Source organism: Eptesicus fuscus, chromosome 21 (genome assembly GCF_027574615.1).
Source record: "Eptesicus fuscus isolate TK198812 chromosome 21, DD_ASM_mEF_20220401, whole genome shotgun sequence".
In the NCBI taxonomy this organism is placed as follows: domain Eukaryota; kingdom Metazoa; phylum Chordata; class Mammalia; order Chiroptera; family Vespertilionidae; genus Eptesicus; species Eptesicus fuscus.
The window spans coordinates 9,260,957-9,282,467 of NC_072493.1; the positions used below are offsets into that span (position 1 = coordinate 9,260,957).

General features: G+C 42.7%; 1 protein-coding gene across 1 annotated transcript in view; it reads right to left on the reverse strand.

Moving 5' to 3' along the window:
* Positions 1 to 21,511, reverse strand: part of PKD1L3 (polycystin 1 like 3, transient receptor potential channel interacting) — a 67,793-nt gene that overhangs the window by 2,556 nt on the left and 43,726 nt on the right. Inside the window, 8 exon segments of the mRNA XM_054711089.1 lie at positions 1,016 to 1,117; positions 1,417 to 1,627; positions 3,326 to 3,486; positions 4,069 to 4,196; positions 7,192 to 7,325; positions 8,209 to 8,476; positions 14,245 to 14,430; positions 15,175 to 15,315. Coding sequence (XP_054567064.1) covers positions 1,016 to 1,117; positions 1,417 to 1,627; positions 3,326 to 3,486; positions 4,069 to 4,196; positions 7,192 to 7,325; positions 8,209 to 8,476; positions 14,245 to 14,430; positions 15,175 to 15,315 — 1,331 coding nt within the window.

Below are 21,511 nucleotides of genomic sequence, written 5' to 3' on the forward strand. Positions count from 1 at the left end.
TTTTTCCAATAAGTATAACTTCATTTGCCCTTCACATTATATAATATGATTAGAGCAGAAAAATGTCAAAAAGTATTAGCAAAAGTTTATTCTGATTTTTACTTCTTTAAGACCTTTAGTATAGAAAGTGTTCCAGAGCTGAGGACTTCATCCCCTAGTGATTGGGGCTGGGACCACAATAAAATAGTCCTCCCAAAACAGTTACCTTAGGGAGATGGAACTTTCCATATTAGAAACTATGTTAAGTTGTCCATTTTAGTAACCTTTGAAATCTAGATTATCAGAATGATAAGCCTTGATGAAAATCTTGTTTCACTAATTTGAATTGCAGTTTTCCCTTCCCTAATCAAATCTAATATATGCTTGTGCTTTGGACCCAAATTCTTATCTGGGTTTCCTACTTAATTTTTTTTTTTTTCCTACTTAATTTTTTTATGTTGAATGGAAAGGGGTTCTATTGGTATTTCCTGGAGAGGAATAATAAGCTCTCTGAAATGAGTATTTGTTAACTATAAATAGATATGTCACAGCTCTTCTGGAATTGTACTGCCCTAATTTTTTAAGTCATTTCCATAGTATACTTTAAAGGGCCACTGAAAAGGCAGCAGCACCCCCATGTTAGTCTGGCCAGGTACTAGAGCACAAGCTCACTCCCAGTGTCCTTGGCAGTAAGGTTAAGGATACAAGTAGTGAGAGAGGTGGGACTATGTGGTTAGGAAAGGGCAGATTTCTGAAAACAATAGTCACCCAAAAGCTTGTATACATCAGTGGTACCATAAACCAGAAGGGCGAAGGATCTATCTCCCTTTTCCAATGTGCATGGGTATAGCAGGGGCCGCATTTATAGACAGTATCCCTTTGTTAGATACAGGATGAGGCAAAAGTAGGTTTACAGTTGTTTGTTTGGGAAATGTTTCCTGTACTCAAACTGTAAACCTACTTTTGCCCAACCCTGCATATTAAACCAAATAGAGGTCTGGAGGAAAAACAGGATGATGATTATTATTTTTTTTACCTCGTTATAATGAGAGATTCCCATCAGGAGACCAACAAAAGTCACTGCTGAGCTGAAAAAAGTGCGGTAGTTGGACATGCTCCATCCAAACAGCAGGTTAAACTGAAAAGAGGAGGAAAGATGGGTCGGGGGTGCAGGTCTGTCTCAGGGTGCTTGATAATGATGAGGTCAGCATAGAATGAGTGGAATAAGGAAATTCTTTAGTGGCCATTTCAATTACTATGCCTAAAAAATACATAAAGTTCCTTTGTAATTACATAGTATTTTCATGTAAATTTGACCTTCATTCCTGTGAGCTAAATTCTAGAGATGAGACAAATGTGTTAAGTCCTACTCTAAGGGAAGCCAAATGACACCAAGACCATAGCACCCAGGAAAGACAGACACTGAATGGGGCTCACAGCCATGGCATAGCCGCTCAGCAGGATCACAATGACCAGCAGGAAGCCCACCACCTCATCCCAGGCTTTGGTGAGTGTTCTTCCGATGACCTGCAGCCGGGGGTTATGATGCAGCAGCGTCCATAGCTGAACAGTTGCCAGCAGAACCAAGAAGCCCATGAGGTGAATGACAGCCGAGTTCACGTTTACTGCCTCGTAGAAGTTGATGAACCTGTAGCAGGAAGGCTGACAGTTACTCAGTATGAGCGGCATGCCATCACCAATTCCTGTGCTGCCAGCGTCTCCAGTGTCCCCACTGCCGAAGTGCAGCAGTTGTGTGAGTCCTGTTAGGTCAGTGGTCGGCAAACTCGTTAGCAGAGCCAAACATCAACCGTACCAACGATTGAAATTTCTTTTGAGAGCCAAATTTTTTAAACTTAAACTTCTAACGCCACTTCTTCAAAATAGACTCGCCCAGGCCATGGTATTTTGTGGAAGAGCCACACTCAAGGGGCCAAAGAGCCACATGTGGCTCGTGAGCCACAGTTTGCCGACCATGGTGTTAGGGTGAAATGCTTGATGTACGAGTGCTGCCTTCTAGTGTGGGCTCCTGTATTTGTGCATATGAGAGCAGAAGAAACGTGGTTGGTTGGGAGTTGTGAAGAAAATTTGCAGTTTTGACCTGTAGCTGATGCTTTACTCCAGGTTCATCCTGGAAATCAAGGCCAGCCGCTTCTATTGCTCTGCCTTGAGTTAAATCTCTCCTGTCAAAAGGAGACGAGTTGCCCTGGCCGGTCTGGCTCAGTGGATAGAGCGTCGGCCTGTGGACTGAAGGGTCCCAGGTTCAATTCCGGTCAAGGGCATCATGTACCTTGGTTGCAGGCACATCCCCAGTAGGGGGTGTGCAGGAGGCAGCTGATTGATGTTTCTCATTGATGTTTCTAGCTTTCCCTCTCCCTTCCTCTCTGTGGAAAATAAAATATATTTTTTAAAAATGCACTGAGGACTCTTACACACACTAAAAAAAAAAGGAGATGAGTTAACATAATGACGTGTGCCATTAGGCTGGTCTGTTTTCCGTCATGCTGTAATCCTATACTGTCCTCTGCCAGTAGATAATGGATAGGTTTACCGGTGCTGAGAGTAGAAAGATGATTAAACTAGAGGTGAGTGGTGTTTGTAACCAATTAGGAGGTTTTTTGTTTTTTTTTAAGTTTTGTTATTTGAGAGATGCATTCATAATTTTGTTGCAGCATCTAAACCCCCATAGATGTGAGCAGGTTGGCATTCAATCACAATTCTTTTATTGTCTAATAACTAGGCAATGCCACACAACAGGCTAGACCTCAGCTGCAAGCATCATTCAAACTGCACAGACCCACTGTCCCTGCATAACAGCCCTCTGTAAGGCCTTCCTGGGACAGTGCCTCAGTTACACACATCAGTGGCCCAGGCTGTTGCCCACGAAAGGTTAGAAAAGGTTGATCAGGGACACAGATGCTCTTCCCCATGAGAAAGGCCAGAGGAGCCCAAAGGGGCACCAGAATGGAGGAACATCCCTACCCAGAAAGCAGCTGCTTTGGATTTAAAGTATGTACTCCCTGTTGTGGTTTTACTTAAAAGATGACCATTTGTCTTGTCTTAGGTTTTATTCCTTTGCCAGGTTGCAAAATAATGACCCAGATGATAAATAGAAGGACACATCCAGGCCCCTGTGCTGTGAAAGGCAGAAGACTTGATTAGCAATATAAGCTTCTAGTTCATTGTTTTCTCTGCTGTGGACATTAGCCTGAGATTTGTGTTTAACTTCGGTATTATACAAAAATACCACAGCAGTGGAGGGGGAGAGGGAGTTTGAAAGAATCCTGTGTGATTCAGGACCTTTGGACATCGAGGAGGAATGTCTGTTGCTTCTCAGGCCCCCTCTTACCTGTCCCGGTCGTTGTGGTATTGTGCCATGTTCTTCTTATGTAGAGAAATAAGCTTGATGTCAAGCATCAAGATGGCAAAGCTGGTAAGGATTATGCTCATGTCCAGAATGTTTTTTTTCCTCGTTAAGAACCTCCATCTCTGCTGTTTCAGCCGGCGACCCTAAACAGACGGCACAGTCACGGCTGCTTGCCTGAACGCCTAGCTGCGTCTCTCCCTAATGAAATGGCAGGAACACGGGCAAAGCGTGCTCAGCTGGGGGCTTCGATCTGACCTGGGCACAATGGGTTATAGTCTCAGTTCTGCTCTGTAGTCGCTCAGAGCTGCTGCTTACGAAAAGTTGGCCTTCTATAATACAGCTTTCACTGGGTACAGTCATTTTTCTCGTTGCTTAAACTTAATTAAAAAAAAAGTTTCTAAGTTATCAAGCCTGAAAATAAAACACTGTTCGGCTTTAAATATGTTATCTTTTGCGTACAGCATCCGTATTTTGAGTACTTGCTCTGTTCATCATGCTTTCAGTCTTGCTGTTGCTTTATAGGGTTAATAACACTGCACACAAAATAATCTTTCTGTAGAACTAATTCTTTAACTCTTGAAAATTGAAAGAGCTACTTTGTGGAAAACTAGTCAGTCTTTAACTGAAGTCAAGTTTCTGGAAAAGACCAATAATAGCTCATTGTGGAGCTCCCCAAATAATACCTGGTGAGCTTGAGAATCTTAGATCAAACATTTTCAACTCACCTGTATGAAGCCGTAGTAACAGACTAGTAGATAATAGATGACTTGTGAGGCAACAGACCAGGCAAAGTCCTTCTTTGATGTCTGAAGGGAAGTTAAAGTGTCCAGTCTTACAGAAGCGAAGAAAGCACCTGAGAATAACATTGAGAAAGAGTCTTTAGAACTTTCCCTCCAAACTCTGTCTTTGAAATAACCCCAACTGTCCCTCATTACTAGTTTCAAATGTTCTTGAGTTTCTAAGCTCAGTATTTCCTCTAGAGGTGTCATGAATATTAAATGAAGTCGTGTGCAAAGCTATTGGAGAAATGTGCTTATTGCATTAAAAGTTAGTAGAGGGGAGAGGATTATTCTGTTGATCCCACCTAGAGGGCAGTGTCCATGATTGAATAGCTGTTACAGGTGTTACCCTTACGAGTCAGAACAGCTGCAGGATGTACAGACGTAATGTTGCAACGTGGTGTTTTGCAGAGAACTGATCACTGCAACGTAAAATGGGGACAACAGTCAAATGTAAGTGTGGTGCTTTTGTTTAAAGCTATTTAAAATATATTTTCAGAAAGTAGTATGATTAAAATGCTTTGAACCATTTCAAATTTATTTTCTATGTTTTAAAGCATTAATATTATCCCATGAATTAATACTCAGATGTTTGTATGAGGATAGACTTAAAAAGCTTCAGTCTCCACCTAGAAAGACAGTGATTTTGTTGCAGTTTTATAAAAGTATGAAAGATCTTGTGAATATAACTTTTCACAAAGCCCCAAAACATTAGATCTAAGATATGCCCCTAGTAGAAAGTGCCATTTTAAGAACAAATTCCTGCTTCACATAGTTAGCTCTCAAGACTGGGACTTTCCCTCCGGAAGTAAGTATAGGAAGTGGTGTACTCTGTGGGTCTGGGAAGAAGAAGTTCCTGATTAGAAGTAAACCCTGGTGGGAGATAGAAGGACACTTGTGGGCAAATTCTGGGGGAGAGAAGAAAGAAGAGAAAAAAAGTAGGCTTAGGACAGACCACCTCTTTAAGGTGGGGGAATTCAATGTACCAGTTTCCCTCTAGTCCCTTAACAAAATGCCTCCAATGACAGTGAAGGGCTGAAAAATGACATAAAAAAGGGGGCAAATGAGAGGAACAAACTGGAAGCTGGGAAACGGACAAATGACACCGACACAGCAGATTCAAGAAAGCTGAAACCTGAGCAGTGCATTCTTACCACAAACCCTAGAAAGGCTGGGGACGAGAGGCAGCAGGTACCTCTGAAGGTAGAGGGTCAATTGGAACAAAGTGGAATTGCAAGAATGAACTTAAGCAGTTAGATCCCAGATTTCCTCCCTGTCACAACCAGATAGCCACCCATCCTGCCTTCCACTACCCCAAGACTGAAGGTTTATTTCCTAGTGACGCTGAACTAGAGAAATCTGAACTCAGAGACAGACAGCAGGTGCACCTGCAAGTCTACTGGAAAAGGGACTTGAGAGAAAGTTTACATACTGCATGGCGAGATCCCTACTTCCCTTCCCTCCACTTCTTTAACAGGCTTATCCTCAAAGACAGGCATTGGAAGGGTCCCTCCTGAAAACTGACTGCCCAAGAGAAAAGACAGGTGCCAGTTGACAAGCTCTATCCATGCACACAGAGCTCCTAATTAGCATTATCAGAATTTTGATTTTTTTTTACTGTCTCTTTCAAATATGAAAGAACAGTCAGATACTTAAAACTCTAACATTAAAAACCAGAAATTAAAGCAAATAAAAAAAGCTCAGAGAAATTAGAGAAAATGAAGCTGATAAAAACAAAATGAACCTACAGTATCCTCAGAGAGTTGAGAGGATATTGATTCCATAAACAACAGGAGACTATGCAAAAGAAATATGAGAACACAATTCTTAGAAATTAAAATATAAAGATGAAAATTTCAAATGGTTTAGAAATTGAAGTAATCTTTCGGAAATAAGATGGAAAATAGCGAAAACCTAAGAAAATCAGAGGATTAGTACAGGAGTTCCTACCTCAAAATTATAGGAATGTCAGGAAGAGAAAATAGAGGGGAAATTTACAAAGAAATGCAAATAAAATTTATCAGAGCTTAGGGACACATTTTCAGATGAAAGGACTTACCATGAGGTCAGTCAGATCCTTTCATAACCGTGGTGACAAAACTTGGGAGTGGGACCATCATATTAACAACAGTATGAGAAGTTAGAAGGCAATGGACTGTACTTCCCGAAAAACAATTGTATCCAGTCAAATAAGCAACCAAATATTTTTTGGACACGTAAGGCTTCAAAAGATGTACTTCCCTTACATCCTTCCAGGAAGTTACTGTAGGATGTGCTCCAGCAAAATGAGAAAGTAAACCGAGAGAGGAAGACATGGGCTCTAGGAGAAAGGAGGTCCAACAGAGGAGAGAAGTGAAGACAATCCCTGGGGTGGCAGGGAAGGGAGAGTCAGGGTAAGCGCTCTAGAGCAGGCCTAGAGAATAACCAATCCCACTGTACCAAAAGGATGGAGGGACCTAGAAAAAGGATCACAAAATGATAGCTTATGTGATACTTTTGAACGGAATGAGATTTACTTCTAGGAAGAGTTTGGTTCATCTCCAATTAAGGGAATGCATGCAAAACCAAAAAAAAAAAAAAATTAGGGAAAACAAACAGTTGTGAAATAAAAATTGAATTGTAATGCATTACATGGCTCATCTTTGAAAAATATATTATCACAATAATGGAAATACTCAATATTAACCATAAGTTATATTGGGAAAATGAGAAAAGAGAGAAGGTATGTATATGTGTGTGTATGTTAGGGATATTTGTGGGTATAAGAAAGTTAAATCCTCACGTCATAAAAAATACATACTATCTAAAACTGGAAGATTCATGAAATAGCTAATAATCATGTTAATTTTTAAATTCCAAAAGAACCAGTTAAAAAAGCTGAAAGTAGTTTCTCGAGGGTATAGGAATGAGGTGGGGAATGAGGACTGCTAGCTTTTGCCTTAACTATTTGACTTTTAAAATTACATTATGTGTAATAACTTTAATTAAAATAGTGTCTTTTAATGATATAAGAAATCGGGACTTCTGAGATACCCAGGTCAGAGGGAGGAGAGGAAGAGGCCTTCGTACCCACATTGTTGGATTCCAGAATCAGAGTCGCTACACAGAACAGGTTCACGTTAGCGTTGAAGACCACAAACTCCACAAGGAGGCTTTTGGTGCGCCGGTCTAGCCAGCGGCTCTGTTCAAGATGCTGCAGGACTCTGGGAAGACAGGAGGACAGGGCTGCTACTTGCTCCTCTCAACCCTGCAAGGAGCTCAATGCCCTGGCATTTCCAGTATCACTCAGCCCAGATGAGAAGCCACACGTCCCGATCTAGATTACCTGTGCAGTATTTTATAATTACCAATGCCCAAACTTTCACGAGTGATAACGTGAATATAAAAGACTATAGTAATGATAAAAGTTTTCACAATAGTAATCACACCAAGGTTAAACATTCAAAAGAATATATTTGGCATTTGAAGTGTGAGGTAGAATTTTATATGCTCTGTCAACTGCTATTTGAAGTGTTAAATGCTACTCTTGACTAATATATATTCAGTTTTGAGAGGTGTAAGGGGTCGAAATGTCATTTGATTGGCATTGTTTTTAATGTCTTGTTTTAAATTTAAATGAAGAGAATAATTTAACTTAGACATTTTCATACGTAATGACAAAGACTCTCAGGATTCATATAAACACTAATCTATATCTCTCTGGCAGTTGATTTTGGGCATTTGAATTTTGGATTATTGTGGTTCTTATGAAGGGTAGTGTTTTCTCTTATGTTTGAAGAGTATAGTTTGCCCAAGCTAGACTTACCGAGTTCAGCTGCAGCTAGGATTGAAACTGATATGTTTCTCCAGATGAGAAAAAGAATGCGATTTGGCAAACTGGCATGCTAAAACATAACCTGTAGTTTGAGATTGAACAAGGAATTTTCAAACTAAAAGAGCATTTCCTTAAAAGCCTAAAATAAAAGTGTCTGCAAGTGTCATTATAGTTGCTGTCAAACTACTCAAATGGGTCCTAATTCCTATTGTTCAAAGAACGGACCTAAGCAAACATCTTGGTCCCCTTGTTCAGGGCTCAGGCTCGCTCACCTGGCTGCAGAGCTAGAGTTCCTTCCAAGTCTGACAACGTATCCTCCCGAGTAAGCGGCAAGCTCCCCTTGGACGGGGTAGCCACCCAGTGCCTCCTGATTCTGGTAACGCCAAATGCTGTCCGATTCCGTGTTGTTTGTTTCAGGGGGGCTCCAGTTAACCCCATAGTTCTCTGTATCCTCCAGATCTCGATGAGATGGCTTCAGAATGCGAATCTGATGAAGCAGAACATTGCCCAAAAGAAAGGAGTTCCCATCAGTAATAAATCCTAGTGAGAGAGTACAGGAAGCCATTGTAAAAATTGCCTCGTTATGTTCTTAACAAAAACTGCAGTTTCACCACTATTTTTAAAAACATTTTTGGAGTTTCCAGTTAATGCAACCAGATTGAAAAAAAAAAGTGGCATTATTATTTGTAGATAATGATCTAGATCAGTGGTCGGCAAACTCATTAGTCAACAGAGCGGCAAACCGAGGCTCGTGAGCCACAGTTTGCCGACCACTGATCTAGATAATGTATAGTTCATGGTCTAGATCAGTGGTCGGCAAACTGCGGCTCGCGAGCCGCGGTTTGCTGCTCTGTTGACTAGTGAGTTTGCCGACCACTGGTCTAGATAGATCATGACAATCAACTGAGGCAGATAGTGGAATATGAGGTCCCTTACTTGTATCTTTCAATAATAATCTGGCAGGCACCTGCAGACAAAAGCGCCTTTGTGGAAGTTTTGAGATTTAGCGGGTGATTGTGAAACTCCAATGAAGTCCAAGACCAACAAGGTCCGTTTTGAGAAGGCAGGTCCCCCGCGTGGCTGACGCACCAATTGTGGGCCTGGCTCAGATCTAGAAACAGCTCTGTCCTCCCGTGGACGTTGTTGCTACAGTGCCATTTGACCTTGGTCCTGCCACCAGCACCATATGCCAAGGGACTCAGGAGGGGTCATTCCTGTCTGGGCCTCAGATCATAGGCCTGCAGAAGTCAGTCCCGAGTGTGGACCCTAACGTGGCCGAGACCCAGCTCCAGCCCCTCTCAGCCGTGGTCCAGAAGTCCCCGGAGGCAAGCTTTCCAAACAGTCTAAGGATCTTGAAACCGCCCTATAACTTACCACACCAAAAACAAACAAAATGTAATTTTGAGGGATGGCTATGTTAATTAGCTTGATTGTGGTAATCATTTCACAATGTGGTTGTATATCAAAATATGTTACACCTTAAATACATGCAATTTTTGTCAGTTATACCTCAATAAAGCTGGGGCAGTGGAAATGAATCTAAAAACTATTACAGAAAGGTAATTCAGCAAGGTACTAAATGTCCTTCATATATCCAAATAATATTTAGTTAGATGTTATAGAGAAATAAAATATCTCATTTACAAAAGATAAACCTAACAAGAGATGTGCAAATGAAGAGCAATTCTGAATGTTACTAAGGATGAGATGAGAACAGAAAAGCATACCATATTCCCAGATAGGAAGAGAACATTATAAAGATAATAATTCCCTAATTAAGTTCTTAGTTTGTATCCATATACTATCTAATAAAGAGAGAATATGCTAAATTGACCTTCACCGTCACAAAGATGGTGGCACCCACAGCCAATAAGGAGGAAATATGCTAATTGACTGTCATGCCCTCAAAGATGGCGGTGGCCACAGCTACAAGATGGTGGTGCCCAGTCCTCTCAGCCCCATCAGCGCACCTGCCTCTGGAGTCCCCCAGTTCCCTCAGCCCTGCAGCTGCCCAGGGCCAACCTGAGGTGCAGGCAAGCCTCAGATGGCAGCTGCTCAGCCACCCAGGGCCGCCTGAGGCTCAGGTAACCAGGGCCAGCCGAGGCTTGTGCTGCCAGCAATACAGCAGCAGAGGTGTGATGGGGGTGTCACCTTCCCCTGATCACAGGGTTGCCTCCTGCCCCTGAGGGCTCCCAGACTGTGAGAGGGGGCAGGCTGGGCTGAGAGACCCCCCCTCCAGTGCATGAATTTTCATGCAATGGGCCTCTAGTAAATATATAAATCTGTATCTACAACTAAAATCTGTATCTACAACTAAACAAGCTCTTAGTACATAAAAGGTTCCTATTATCAAAACAGGCAAACAAAATCAAGCAGCCCGATGAATGATGGGCAAGATTTTGGAATGGCATTCATTCATTCATTCATTCATTCTTTCCGTCAATATGTATTAAATGCTCACATATACCAGGTCCTGTTCTAGGTGCCAGGAACACAGCGGCGGATAAAAGAGAGTCCCTGTCCACACAGAGCTCACATTTGAGGAGGGAGAGGGGCAATAACCAGACGATATTCAGGTAATGGCTGCTATGAAGAAAAATTAAGTAGGACGAAGTAGAGAGTGTTTTGTGGGGAGGGAGCAGCGTTATTCACTTGGGAAGGGTGATTAGAGAAAGCCATTTTGGTGGCTCAAGTAGAGTGAATGAGGGTTAGGGCAGGAGATGAAATACCATGTATTTTAGGGGCCAGACTGGGCAGGCCCTTGTAAGCTTTGGAAAGGGTTTGGGATTTTAAATGTGATGGGACTCCATTGGGAGGTTTTAAACAAGGGAGTAACACAGATGTCTGTGTGTTTTAAAAATTTATACTTGAAATCACCTGATGGGCCAGCCATCCATCAGGCCATACCTGGAATGATGTGAAGTACCAGCATCGCCTCCATCCTGCGGATTTATGTTTTAAAAAAATAACCTGGGGAGATGGAATGAAGAAGGGCAAGGGCAGAGGAAAGTTTTGCCCCTTGGAGGTGAAAAATGGTTTTTTAAGTTTAGTTTCAACTTTCATTTTCTCATGAGTGCAGTTGCAAAGGCTTTCGTATGTTTCAGAGCTGCCTGTGCTGGAAAACACCCCTTTCACTGGCTGTAGGAGATGGGGCCCCACTCCTGTCTCATACAGTGCTCAGGGGAGTGTTAATTGTTACAGTAACTAAGGAGAAAAATTTGGCAATATCTTTCTAAATTAAGAATGTATATACATTTTTAGCAAATCTTTTTCAAGGTATTTAGCTTATAGATATATTTGTACAGGTGTAAAATTACATATGTAAATGAGAGTAATGGTAATGTTAAAAGATTGGAAACAATTTAAATGTCTATCAATAGGGATCTGTTATATCAATCAGGGTACATCCATGCAGTGGCATACTATATAGAAAATGAATAAAACATAACAGGGTCGGCTTTATATATACTGATGGAACAATTTCCAGGTAAATTGTTAAGGGAAAAAAGCAAAGTGCATGACAATGTTTCTAGTATGTTACCATTTATGATCAGATATATTTGAAAATGCATAGATTACCTCTGAAAGAATATATAATAAATTGGGAATGTTGCCTCTTGGAAAGAGAAAAGGGGGATTATGGAACAAAGGAGAGTTGTACAATATACACTGTTGCACATTGAATTTTCTCCATATTCATGTTTTAAGTATTTTTTTAAGTATAGGGAGAGGGATAGAGAGATCGAAACATCGATCAGCTACCGCCTGCACGACCCCCCACCAGGGATCGAGCCCACAACAGGAATCGAATCATGACCTCCTGGTTCATAGTTCAATGCTCAACTACTGAACCACACTGGCTGGCCTTAACAAATATATTAACATGACAGAAAAAAATCATGTTAGAGAATTTGGCAGGAACAGGTTTGCTGGGAACAGATGGAAAGTTAAAGGACTGGGAGTTCTGCAGAAGATAAAGGGAGGAGGTGACAACCTTCACATATGGTCTCACTTTGTATTTCCTAAATGAAAAATATATACAATTATGATAAAATTTTGATCAGTTTTCCATCAGAAGAAAGTCAAAAGAGAAAAAGTAAGCTTAAATTACAGCAAGAGAAATGTGAATTAAGTCCTGCAAAGGAAAAGACCCTTCCCTGTATGTGACTGAACACTGGGACATGCTATTTAGGAAGGGTAAGTGTTTACAGGATGTAGATTATCTGCCATGAATGGCTTGGGCTTCAGTGTTCCTGAAAACAACTGTACTAAGAGGACTGGGTTACGTCAATTCTGAAAGTAAAGATTTTTAGAATTGAAGAGAGAACCCATGTTAGGGCCAATTTTTACTGGGCTTCACCCATGTCTCCCTAGTTCTGTTTCTTTATCACCATCTACAGATTGCTGCTGCAATCTGGTGATTCCAGGTAATTCATGTCCAGGTATGTCCAGGTAATTCATGTACACTTTGGTTCTAGATTAGCCGGAGCTTCTATTTCACTAGTTAACAATAGCTAGCACTTATCCAGTGAATACCATATGCTAGCACTAAACACTTAGATATACTAAGCTTTTTTTAAAATTATTAATCCTCACCCAAGGATTTCCATTGATTTTTAGGGAGAGTGGAAGAGAGAAAGACAGAGAGAAACTCATCGATGGGTTGCCTCCTGCACGAGTCCCAACCGGGGCCTGGGCTGGGGAGGAGTCTGCAACCAAGGTACGTGCCCTTGACCAGAATCAAACCCGGGACCCTTTGGTCCACAGGCCAGTGCTCTATCCACTGAGCCAAATCAGGACACTGAACTACAGAGAACTGTACCCATCACAATGGCAGTAGCTTAGTCACCTGCAGCTGTTTCCTTTTTAGTCGGTATTTTATTCAGCGCAGGGTTACCGACTGCAAATTGAATGTGCCCTGATCCTAGAACTGTCGCCACCTAAAACTGAACTAGAAAGAATCAACATGCAACAAATAGGAGTCAAAATCTCTTCTAAAGGCACCTTGTACATCTTTAAGAAAAGACTGTGAATGTTTGCTGAGATGAACATATCTTTTTGATTTTTCCAGGTGTTCTAAATTCCAACAGGAAGCCACCAATCCTGAGCTAAATGAATGCAACAATTTCCAGAATTCTTATTGAACAAGATATAAAGTAATAGTATGACAAAGTGTTGGTAACTGGTGAAAAATACTGAACAGGAAGCATTCTTTAGGGAAGACATTGTTTAGCATTTCTGCAACACTGTCCAGGGCAAAGCCTACCAACTGCTCTTGATGGTGAATTTATTTAAAGATACAGACCATATTATATCCATCTTTTTATCATTAGCTCCTAGGAAGTTCCCAGCATTACTAGGTGCTCAATATACATTTGTGCAACTGAACTGGATAACTAAACAAGAAAAGTTACAAACACGTCACAGACTTGGAAAGATTGCGCACAAGGCAATGTATCCAATAGATCTTTCTGGTTACCATTTTCCTGGTTCTGTGCTTACTGAACAACCTTCTCAGTCACGTGTGGTTCTCTCCACAAGGAGGCAACCAGTCCCAGGGACCACTCGCGTTACTTTTTTAAAATATATTTTTATTGCTTTCAGAGAGGAAGGGAGAGGGAGAGAGAGATAGCAATATCAATGATGAGAAAGAATCATTGACTGGCTGCCTCCTGCACGCTCCCTACTGGGAATCCAACATGCAACCCGGGCATGTGCCCTTGACCGGAATCGAACCTGGACCCTTCAGTCCGTGGGCCGACGCTCCATCCACTGAGCCAAACCAGCTAGGACACTCCCGTTACTTTTTATGCTATAAGGCAGGGGTGGGGAGCGTCCAGCCAGCGGGCCACATCAGACCCTCAAAATCATCTGGTCTGGCGCTGCCAAGGCATTAAGGTGAGTTAATTAAATATTTAACCAAACATAGCAGGCCAATTCTTAAGTTGATAATTTTTTATGGCCCGCGAATGTTATAAATATCCCAACGGCCCTGGGCAGAAAGAAGGTTCCCCACCCCTGCTATAAGTGAATAAATTCTCACTCTTATCAGCCTCTTGTGAGACTCACCAGTGGGGATCCACCCCATGGGCCTGATCACCCTTGACTGGAGAGACATAAACCCGAACCTGCTTAGATGAGGTCCAAAGAGGGGAGTCCTTGGGGTGCCGCGCCGTCCCCCCTCATGGGTGCAGCCATGTGGAAAGCCAGCTGACCTTTCTCCAGGGTTCCGGCCCGTCATGGTGGGGTGTCTGGAAAAGGAACTGAAGCCCCCAGCTGCGTGGCTGGGCCCAGGACGGTGTTCTTACCTCTGTGACCCCCGTACAGGCTGGGGAGGAGGGTGTGCCTGGCCCAGGGGTAGAAATGCTGCACAAGTCTGATCTCTGAGAAGCGGTGAGCAAAGCTCTTCCTGAGAGCCTGGCGGAGGTGGAATCGGCTGGGGCTCTGTGCAGAGTGGACCGCAGTCATCACCAGGACAAGGAAGAGGATTTGTGCTATTGCAGAGAACAAAACCATCACGGAGCCGTTAGCTTGGACAGTCTACAACTTTTCCTGCATGATTTCTAAGTCTACAATACACTTCCACAGGCCAAAAACAGCAAAAAAAAAAAAAAAAAAAAAAAGGACATTTTCACATGGTTTAACCTAATAATTGTAAACATTAGCAAAAACATTTGGCTGTTAGTGATAATATATATCTATATATCCCTTCCAAGAATCATTCTGCCACTAATTAGAAATTTTACTTAACATACGTAAAATCCCACACACAGTTTTTGTATTTTAGTTCTTAAAACTAAATACCTCCCCCCTCACCTCCCCCCGCCCCCCCCCCCCCCCCCCCCCCCGCTCTCTCTCTGTTCACAAGAAGGGAGGCACAGTGAAAACAATTTCTCTCCTTGGGGCCAGGGAACCAGTACTCCCAACACCAGCTGTGTCCCAGTCCGGGCACGGACAGGATACCCACTTTTCAGAGCACATCCGTTTTCCCTCCACCCTGTGAAGTAGGTGCAGGTGGATCAAGTTTTGTTCTCACATTCCGTAGGTGGAGAAGTGACTTACGCAAGCACACAGTGAGATCAAGACGTCAGGAGTCCCGTTCACCACACCACCTTGCTTACCGGAACCCAGAAACGAACGCCTTAAAATGCCCTTACCCTCCCGTAGTTCCCATTTTGTTCCCGCCCCCACCCTCGCTGGGCACTGAGCTGCAGCATGGACATGCCCCATCTCCATACCCAAAATCTCCCCCGTCAGCTTGAAGAGCTGCTTCTCTTTCAAGGTTCTTTCTGGGCGCGTAACGGGATTGTTGATAGCTGGCGCTACATAGACGGGGTTCCTCTGGTCTCTGGAACCAGGCGATGATGGAGGACATTTTGCTGTCAGAAATTCAAACACAGGCCAAGAAATGTTATGTTTTGTTAAGCAATTATTCCTCGGTGTTTGTTGAGCACTTATTGTGCGAACCTCCTGTTAAATGTTGAAGGAACAAAGAAAACGCCTAAGGAGATTCTCCTGCTATCATGAGGGACTTCTCAGCCTACGCAATTCGTTTCCAGCCTCAAGGGAAGTCAGCTCAATGGCTATGGAAGTTTCTAACCTGCTTACTCTCCATTTCTGTGCTTGTCTTGGACTAGAAACAAACAGTTCTAGCCGGGGGAGCACATGCTGGCAGCACGCCCCAGGGGTGCTTCCCAAACTTGAACATTCACAGTTTGGTTAAGTGCAGGTTCTGGGGTGAAGCAATTCCAGGACACGCGGCCGACGTTAGCTAATACTGTTCACCACCGCGGAGCTGATCCTATTTCACAGTCTCTGAAGCAGCGCTAGTGCTTCCTCACTGGCTGAGGAAGTCTAACAGACGACTGAAGGCAGGACTTTGCTTCCTGTTCCACACACCGTGGGTCACTTCCACTGCTCGTTGCACTAATCCATATGCAAAACCTACAGGCTCTTTATTTTTTATGTATTTTTATTGATTTCAGAGAGGGAGAGAGAGAGAGAGAAACATCAATGATGAGAGAGATCATTGATCAGCTGCCTCCTGCATGCCTCCTACTGGAGATCGAGCCTGCAACCCCGGACATGTGCCCTGACCAGGAATCGAACCGTGACCTGGTTCATAGGTTGACGCTCAACCACTGAGCAACACCGGCTGGGCTCCTTACATTCCTACTAGCTTAATACTGAATTCAGTCTCTGCCTACCTTCTTGATCTAATATTTTTCTATGACTAGCATGCACAGTCATAGCACTTACAGTAAAAATGCCTCTCTATGGCCTCTATTTATGACCAAAAGTACACGGAGAAGTCCCATTGCTGGCTCTGTAGTTCTTGCAACTGTATTACCTACACTAGGGTGCTATAATGCTCCAATACTGCAGTAATGCTAACAGTCCTAACAAACTTACAGCATACTCCTTCCCAATCCTTATGAGACATAATCACAACCAGTTCTCTCTACACCAGACAGACTTAAAAATCACATCCTCCATCAACCACACATCACTAGTAATTGTAATCATCCTTATTCAAAACCCAGGAAGCCATATAGTAGGAGCCCTGTCCTGCTAATCGCACACGGCCTTACATCCTCAGTACTACACCCCCGGCAAACTCAAATTATGAACCAATTCACAGCCAAACTATAACTTTAGCTCATGGCCTACAAACAATTCTTCCACCAATAGTAGTACGATGACTACTAGCAAGTCTTACTAATCCAGCTGTAGACCCCAACAATTATTTTAATTGGAGAATTCCTCGCAGTTACAATCAACAGTGTCATGGTCTAATATATCACCCTTCCAGGAGCTGACATCGTTATTCCCGCCCTCTGTTCCCTCCACAAACTAATTAAAATGAGGAAAACGCTTCACAGAAACAACATTAAACCATCCTCACGTGAGAAAACACCCTCACAGTACACTTGCTCCCCCTCCTCCTCCCCACTTACCCTGAAATCATGTGGGGAACTTTGTACTATTCATATGGCTGCACGAGGACACTAGATTTAAAATTTAATGATAGAAACTAAAAATTCTTATTTACTGAAAGAATATGCAAGAACTGCTAATTCATGCTCCACATATATCAGCATGGCCTTTAACTTTTAACGTATAGGAGTTATCCATTGGTCTTGGAAACTAAAAAATTAGTGCAACTCCAAATGAAAGTAGTAATTTATATTTGCTTCCTCAATACTAATTCCTCTACTTGTACTAATCCTACCAATCACAGCAACCACCTCTAATATCTATGAAAACAAGATGTGTCCTCACTATGTAAAAACTACAATTTCATACACTTACCACTAGTCTAATCCAACAAAATTTATCCAATTGGGCCCAGAAAGAACCATCTCAAATTGACTCTGAATAACTATTCAAACTCTAAAAATAACACTTAACTTAAAGCTAGACTACTTCCCAATAACATAGGGTGTCCCAGAAAATTGTACACACACTTTAACAGCTGATAACTCACTCCTTTTCAGGGGTAACTGGTTTGAAATAATGGGTGAACCCAGACTAAGCTTTGAACAAAGAAAATTTATCCTAACGTGCCACTAGACTTTTTTTATGGGAATACATAAATGATAACGTTTATGGTACAAAACCCGCAACAGTCGATGAATTGAGGGCACACAAATACTGAATGAAATGATTCTTGACGTCTGTGACTATTGCTTCACATTATCAGCAAATCCTAGACCAGAACGGTCATTAGTTTAAAATCAGGCATTGAGCACCTGACCAACATGGCTCAGTGGGTGAGTGTCGCCCTATGAACCGGGAGGTCACAGTTTGTTTACCGGTTGGGGCACATGCCCGGGTTGTGGGCTGGATCCCCAGTGGGGCGCATTCTGGAGGTGGCCGATCAATGATTCTCTCCCATTATTGATGCTGCTCTCTCTCTCTCTCTCTCTCTCTCTCCCCATTCCTCTCTGAAATCAATAAAATAAAAATAAATAAAAGCAGGCATAGACAAAAAATCATTCATTTTTGGAGATTTCTTTAGATTCTGAAAATGTGAAACACTGACTTTATTTTTAATATTTATATTGATTTCAGAGAGGAAGGGAGAGGGAGACAGACAGAAACATCAATGATGGGAGAGAATCATTGATCGGCCACCTCCCACATGGCCTCCACCAGGAATCCAGCCTGCAACCCGTGCATGTGCCCTGACTGGTAATTGAACCATGACCTCCTGGTTCATAGGTTGATGCTCATAAACACTGACTTTATAATCACTCAAAGTGCATATACATTTTTTTTTGGATGCCCTGTATTTACACCAGTAGCCACTATTCTGAGATCAATCACAGAATGCTCAGCATGATATACATTCTCAGATCCTATCATTAACCAATTTCTTAAATACCTCCTTATACGCCTCATACTATTAATCTTATGCCCTACTAACAACCTTTTTCAACTAGTCATCAGATGAGAAGGAGGGGAATTACATCATTCCTACTAACCAATCGGATGATGGTCGAACAGATGCAAACACTGCAGTCGTATGTAACTGCATCGGAGACATCGGATTTATTGTGTCAATGGAGGGATTCTTGTTTAATTTTGACTCCTAAAGACATTCAACAGATCTTTTTACCCAACCTTAGCAAGACTCCTTTCCCACTGGCTGGGCTCCTCCTAGGTGCAACAGGAAAATCCACTCAATTCGGACGTCACCCACGACTGCCTTCACTGTATAAAGTCCCACACCGTCAGCCCTGAGCCATCCACCCGAGTACAGCAGTCACAGCAGGCATCTTCCTACTAACCTGGTTTACCTCTAACAGAAAACAGCTCATCCGAACAAGATCATGCCTAGGAGCCATTACCACATTATCACAGCAAGCTGCGCTTACTCACAACGGAATTAAAATCATTGTCGCCTTTTCTACCTCAAGCCAATTCGACCTAAGAATAGTGACCATCGGCATTAACCACATCTGCACACACACGCATTCTTACGTCCCGGGAGCATTATTAATCATAGCCTGAAAGACAAACAACTGGCAGCCCGATGATCACATCGCCCTTCCCCAGGACCGCACTCATTCCTGGAAGGCCTTTCCTCACAGGCTTCTTCTCCAAAGACCAGTCATCCCAACCTAACAGGCATGCCCAGGGAGGCAGCCAGTGCAGGCTGTCAGGCGGGCGCGCTGAAGAGTCATCCTGCCCCTCACAACCCAGGTGCGCAGGAGGCTACGCCTGAGCCCTGCTAACTCCCCTCGTGCCACTTCCCTCGCAGCCTCTGCAGTCCTCAGTCATCTGTCCTCCTAGCACAACCACGCTCTCCTCCTCTAACCGTAAACATAAGCCTCCCCAACAAATTCTATCAAATGTGTCTTCATGAGAAGCATCTTTGCTGCTTTCTTTATTTCCAAAAGTTTCCCCCACAACTGTTCCACAGATGACTACATCTTATCGTTTGAAACTGACAGCCCTAGGTAACTGTACTAGGTTTTGTTCTTGCACTTGAACTCAACCTTATGACACAGCATCTAAAATTTAATTATCCTTCAAACCTATTCAAATTCTCTAACCTTCTTGGATAGTTTCCAACGATCAGCTACCACCTCTCACCATTAATGAACGTATCAGCAAAATGAACCAAGAGTCAGCACCACTATTGCTCAACCTAATCTGACTAGAAAATGTTTTACCAAAATTAATCTCCCAGTTCCAAATAAAAGCTGCTCTACTACCATCCAACCGAAAAGGCCTAGTCAAATTGTACTTCTCTTTTCTGATTACATTGACACTAAGCCACATTATACTTAGTTTCCACAAGTAATTTCTATTGTAAGGACTCTAGTAAGCAAGGATCGACCAGTAACCTTTGCTTTGACTACAAGTCAAGTATATAACTATAGAAAGCCGTAGGACCCGCAGCTCCCCTGAAAAATCCAGCATCCCCGGTGTCACAAATAGCCCAGCCGCCTGGCCCATTAAACTTAAACACAACCTCCACCTCCTCATTTTTAGTACACATAAAATTAATATAACTTCTCTAATTAAACCAGAGGCAAATGCTCCCAGCACAGTTTTATTAGAAACTCACACTTTGGGATATTGTTCCGTAAGTAGCCACAGCTGTTGTATAACCAAAGCCTCCCAACATTTCTCACAAATCAATCAAAAATATTACCAAGCCTAAAGAAGACCCACCAAAATTCATCACAGTTCCACAACCACCCCCTCCACTCCCAATCGACTCAAGTCCTCCATCAATTGGTGAGTGTTTTGAAGAAAATCCCACAAAACTAACCACAAAGACTACTTAAAATACATTTGTCAATCATTATTCTTACATGGAATCTATCCAGGACCAATGACATGAAAAATCACTGTATTTCAACTATAAAAACAGTAATGACCAATATCCAAAAATCCCACCCACTAATTAAAATTATCAACAACTTATTCATTGATGAAACTCCACATCCCTTCCAGGAATCTGCCTGCTCTGCGAATCCTCACAGGACTTCTGGCTCTGTACCTCACGTCAGACAGTCCCTGCTTTCTCTTTTGTAACAGCATCTGCCAGCGTGTAAACTATGGCTGAATTACCCAATATCTCCATGCCAACAGAGCACTCATTTTTAAAAATTTGATTTTAGAGAGGAAGGGAGAGAAACATCGATCGGTTGCTTCCTACTCTGACTGGGGATCAAACCTGCAACCTGGGTGTGGGCCCTGATGGGGAATCGAACCCACGACCCTTGTGGTGCATGGGACGATGCTCAACCAACTGAGCCACACTGGCCAGGGCTCATTCATATTTTTACTGCCTATTTCTACACGTGGGACGAGGTCTATATTACAAATCTTACGTCCTCACAGGGACCTAGAATATCAGAATCCTTTGACCATTTTCTGTAACAGCAGCAACAGTTATAGGTTATGTACTGCCATGAGATCAAGTATCTTTCTGAGGGGCAACCATCATTACAATGTCAGCAAAGCCTTACATTCGAACCAGCCTGGTTGAGGGAATCTGAGGAGGATTCTCAGCTGATAAAGCCACCCTCAGCCGATTCTTTGCCTTCTAATCCATCCTTCCAATTACTCTCATCTCAGCTCTAGTAAGTAAACATCTATTCCTTCACAAAACAGGATCCAATAACCCAACAGGAATCCCACCTGACAGACAAAATTCCATTCCACCCATACTACACAATCAAAGATCCTAAGCCTGTTGCTCCTAATTTTGACATTAACATTAGGTCTCTTTTCACCTGACCTCCCAGGAGACCCAGATAACTACACCCCAGCCAACCCTCTAAACACTCCCCAGCACAGCATGCCAGTGTGGTATTTCCTACTTGCCTATGCGATCCTACAATCCATTCCGACAAGCTAGGACAGTCTAGCCCCAATCCTCTCCGTTTAATGCTACTATTATCTCAATACTCCATACATCAAAACAACTAAGCACAGCACTCCTAGCCCTCAGCCAATGCCTACCTGACTACCAGTGGCCGACCTATTAACACTGACATGAGTCGGGACAACCAGGTGAACACCCACTTTCATCACTGGCCAACCAGCACCCGT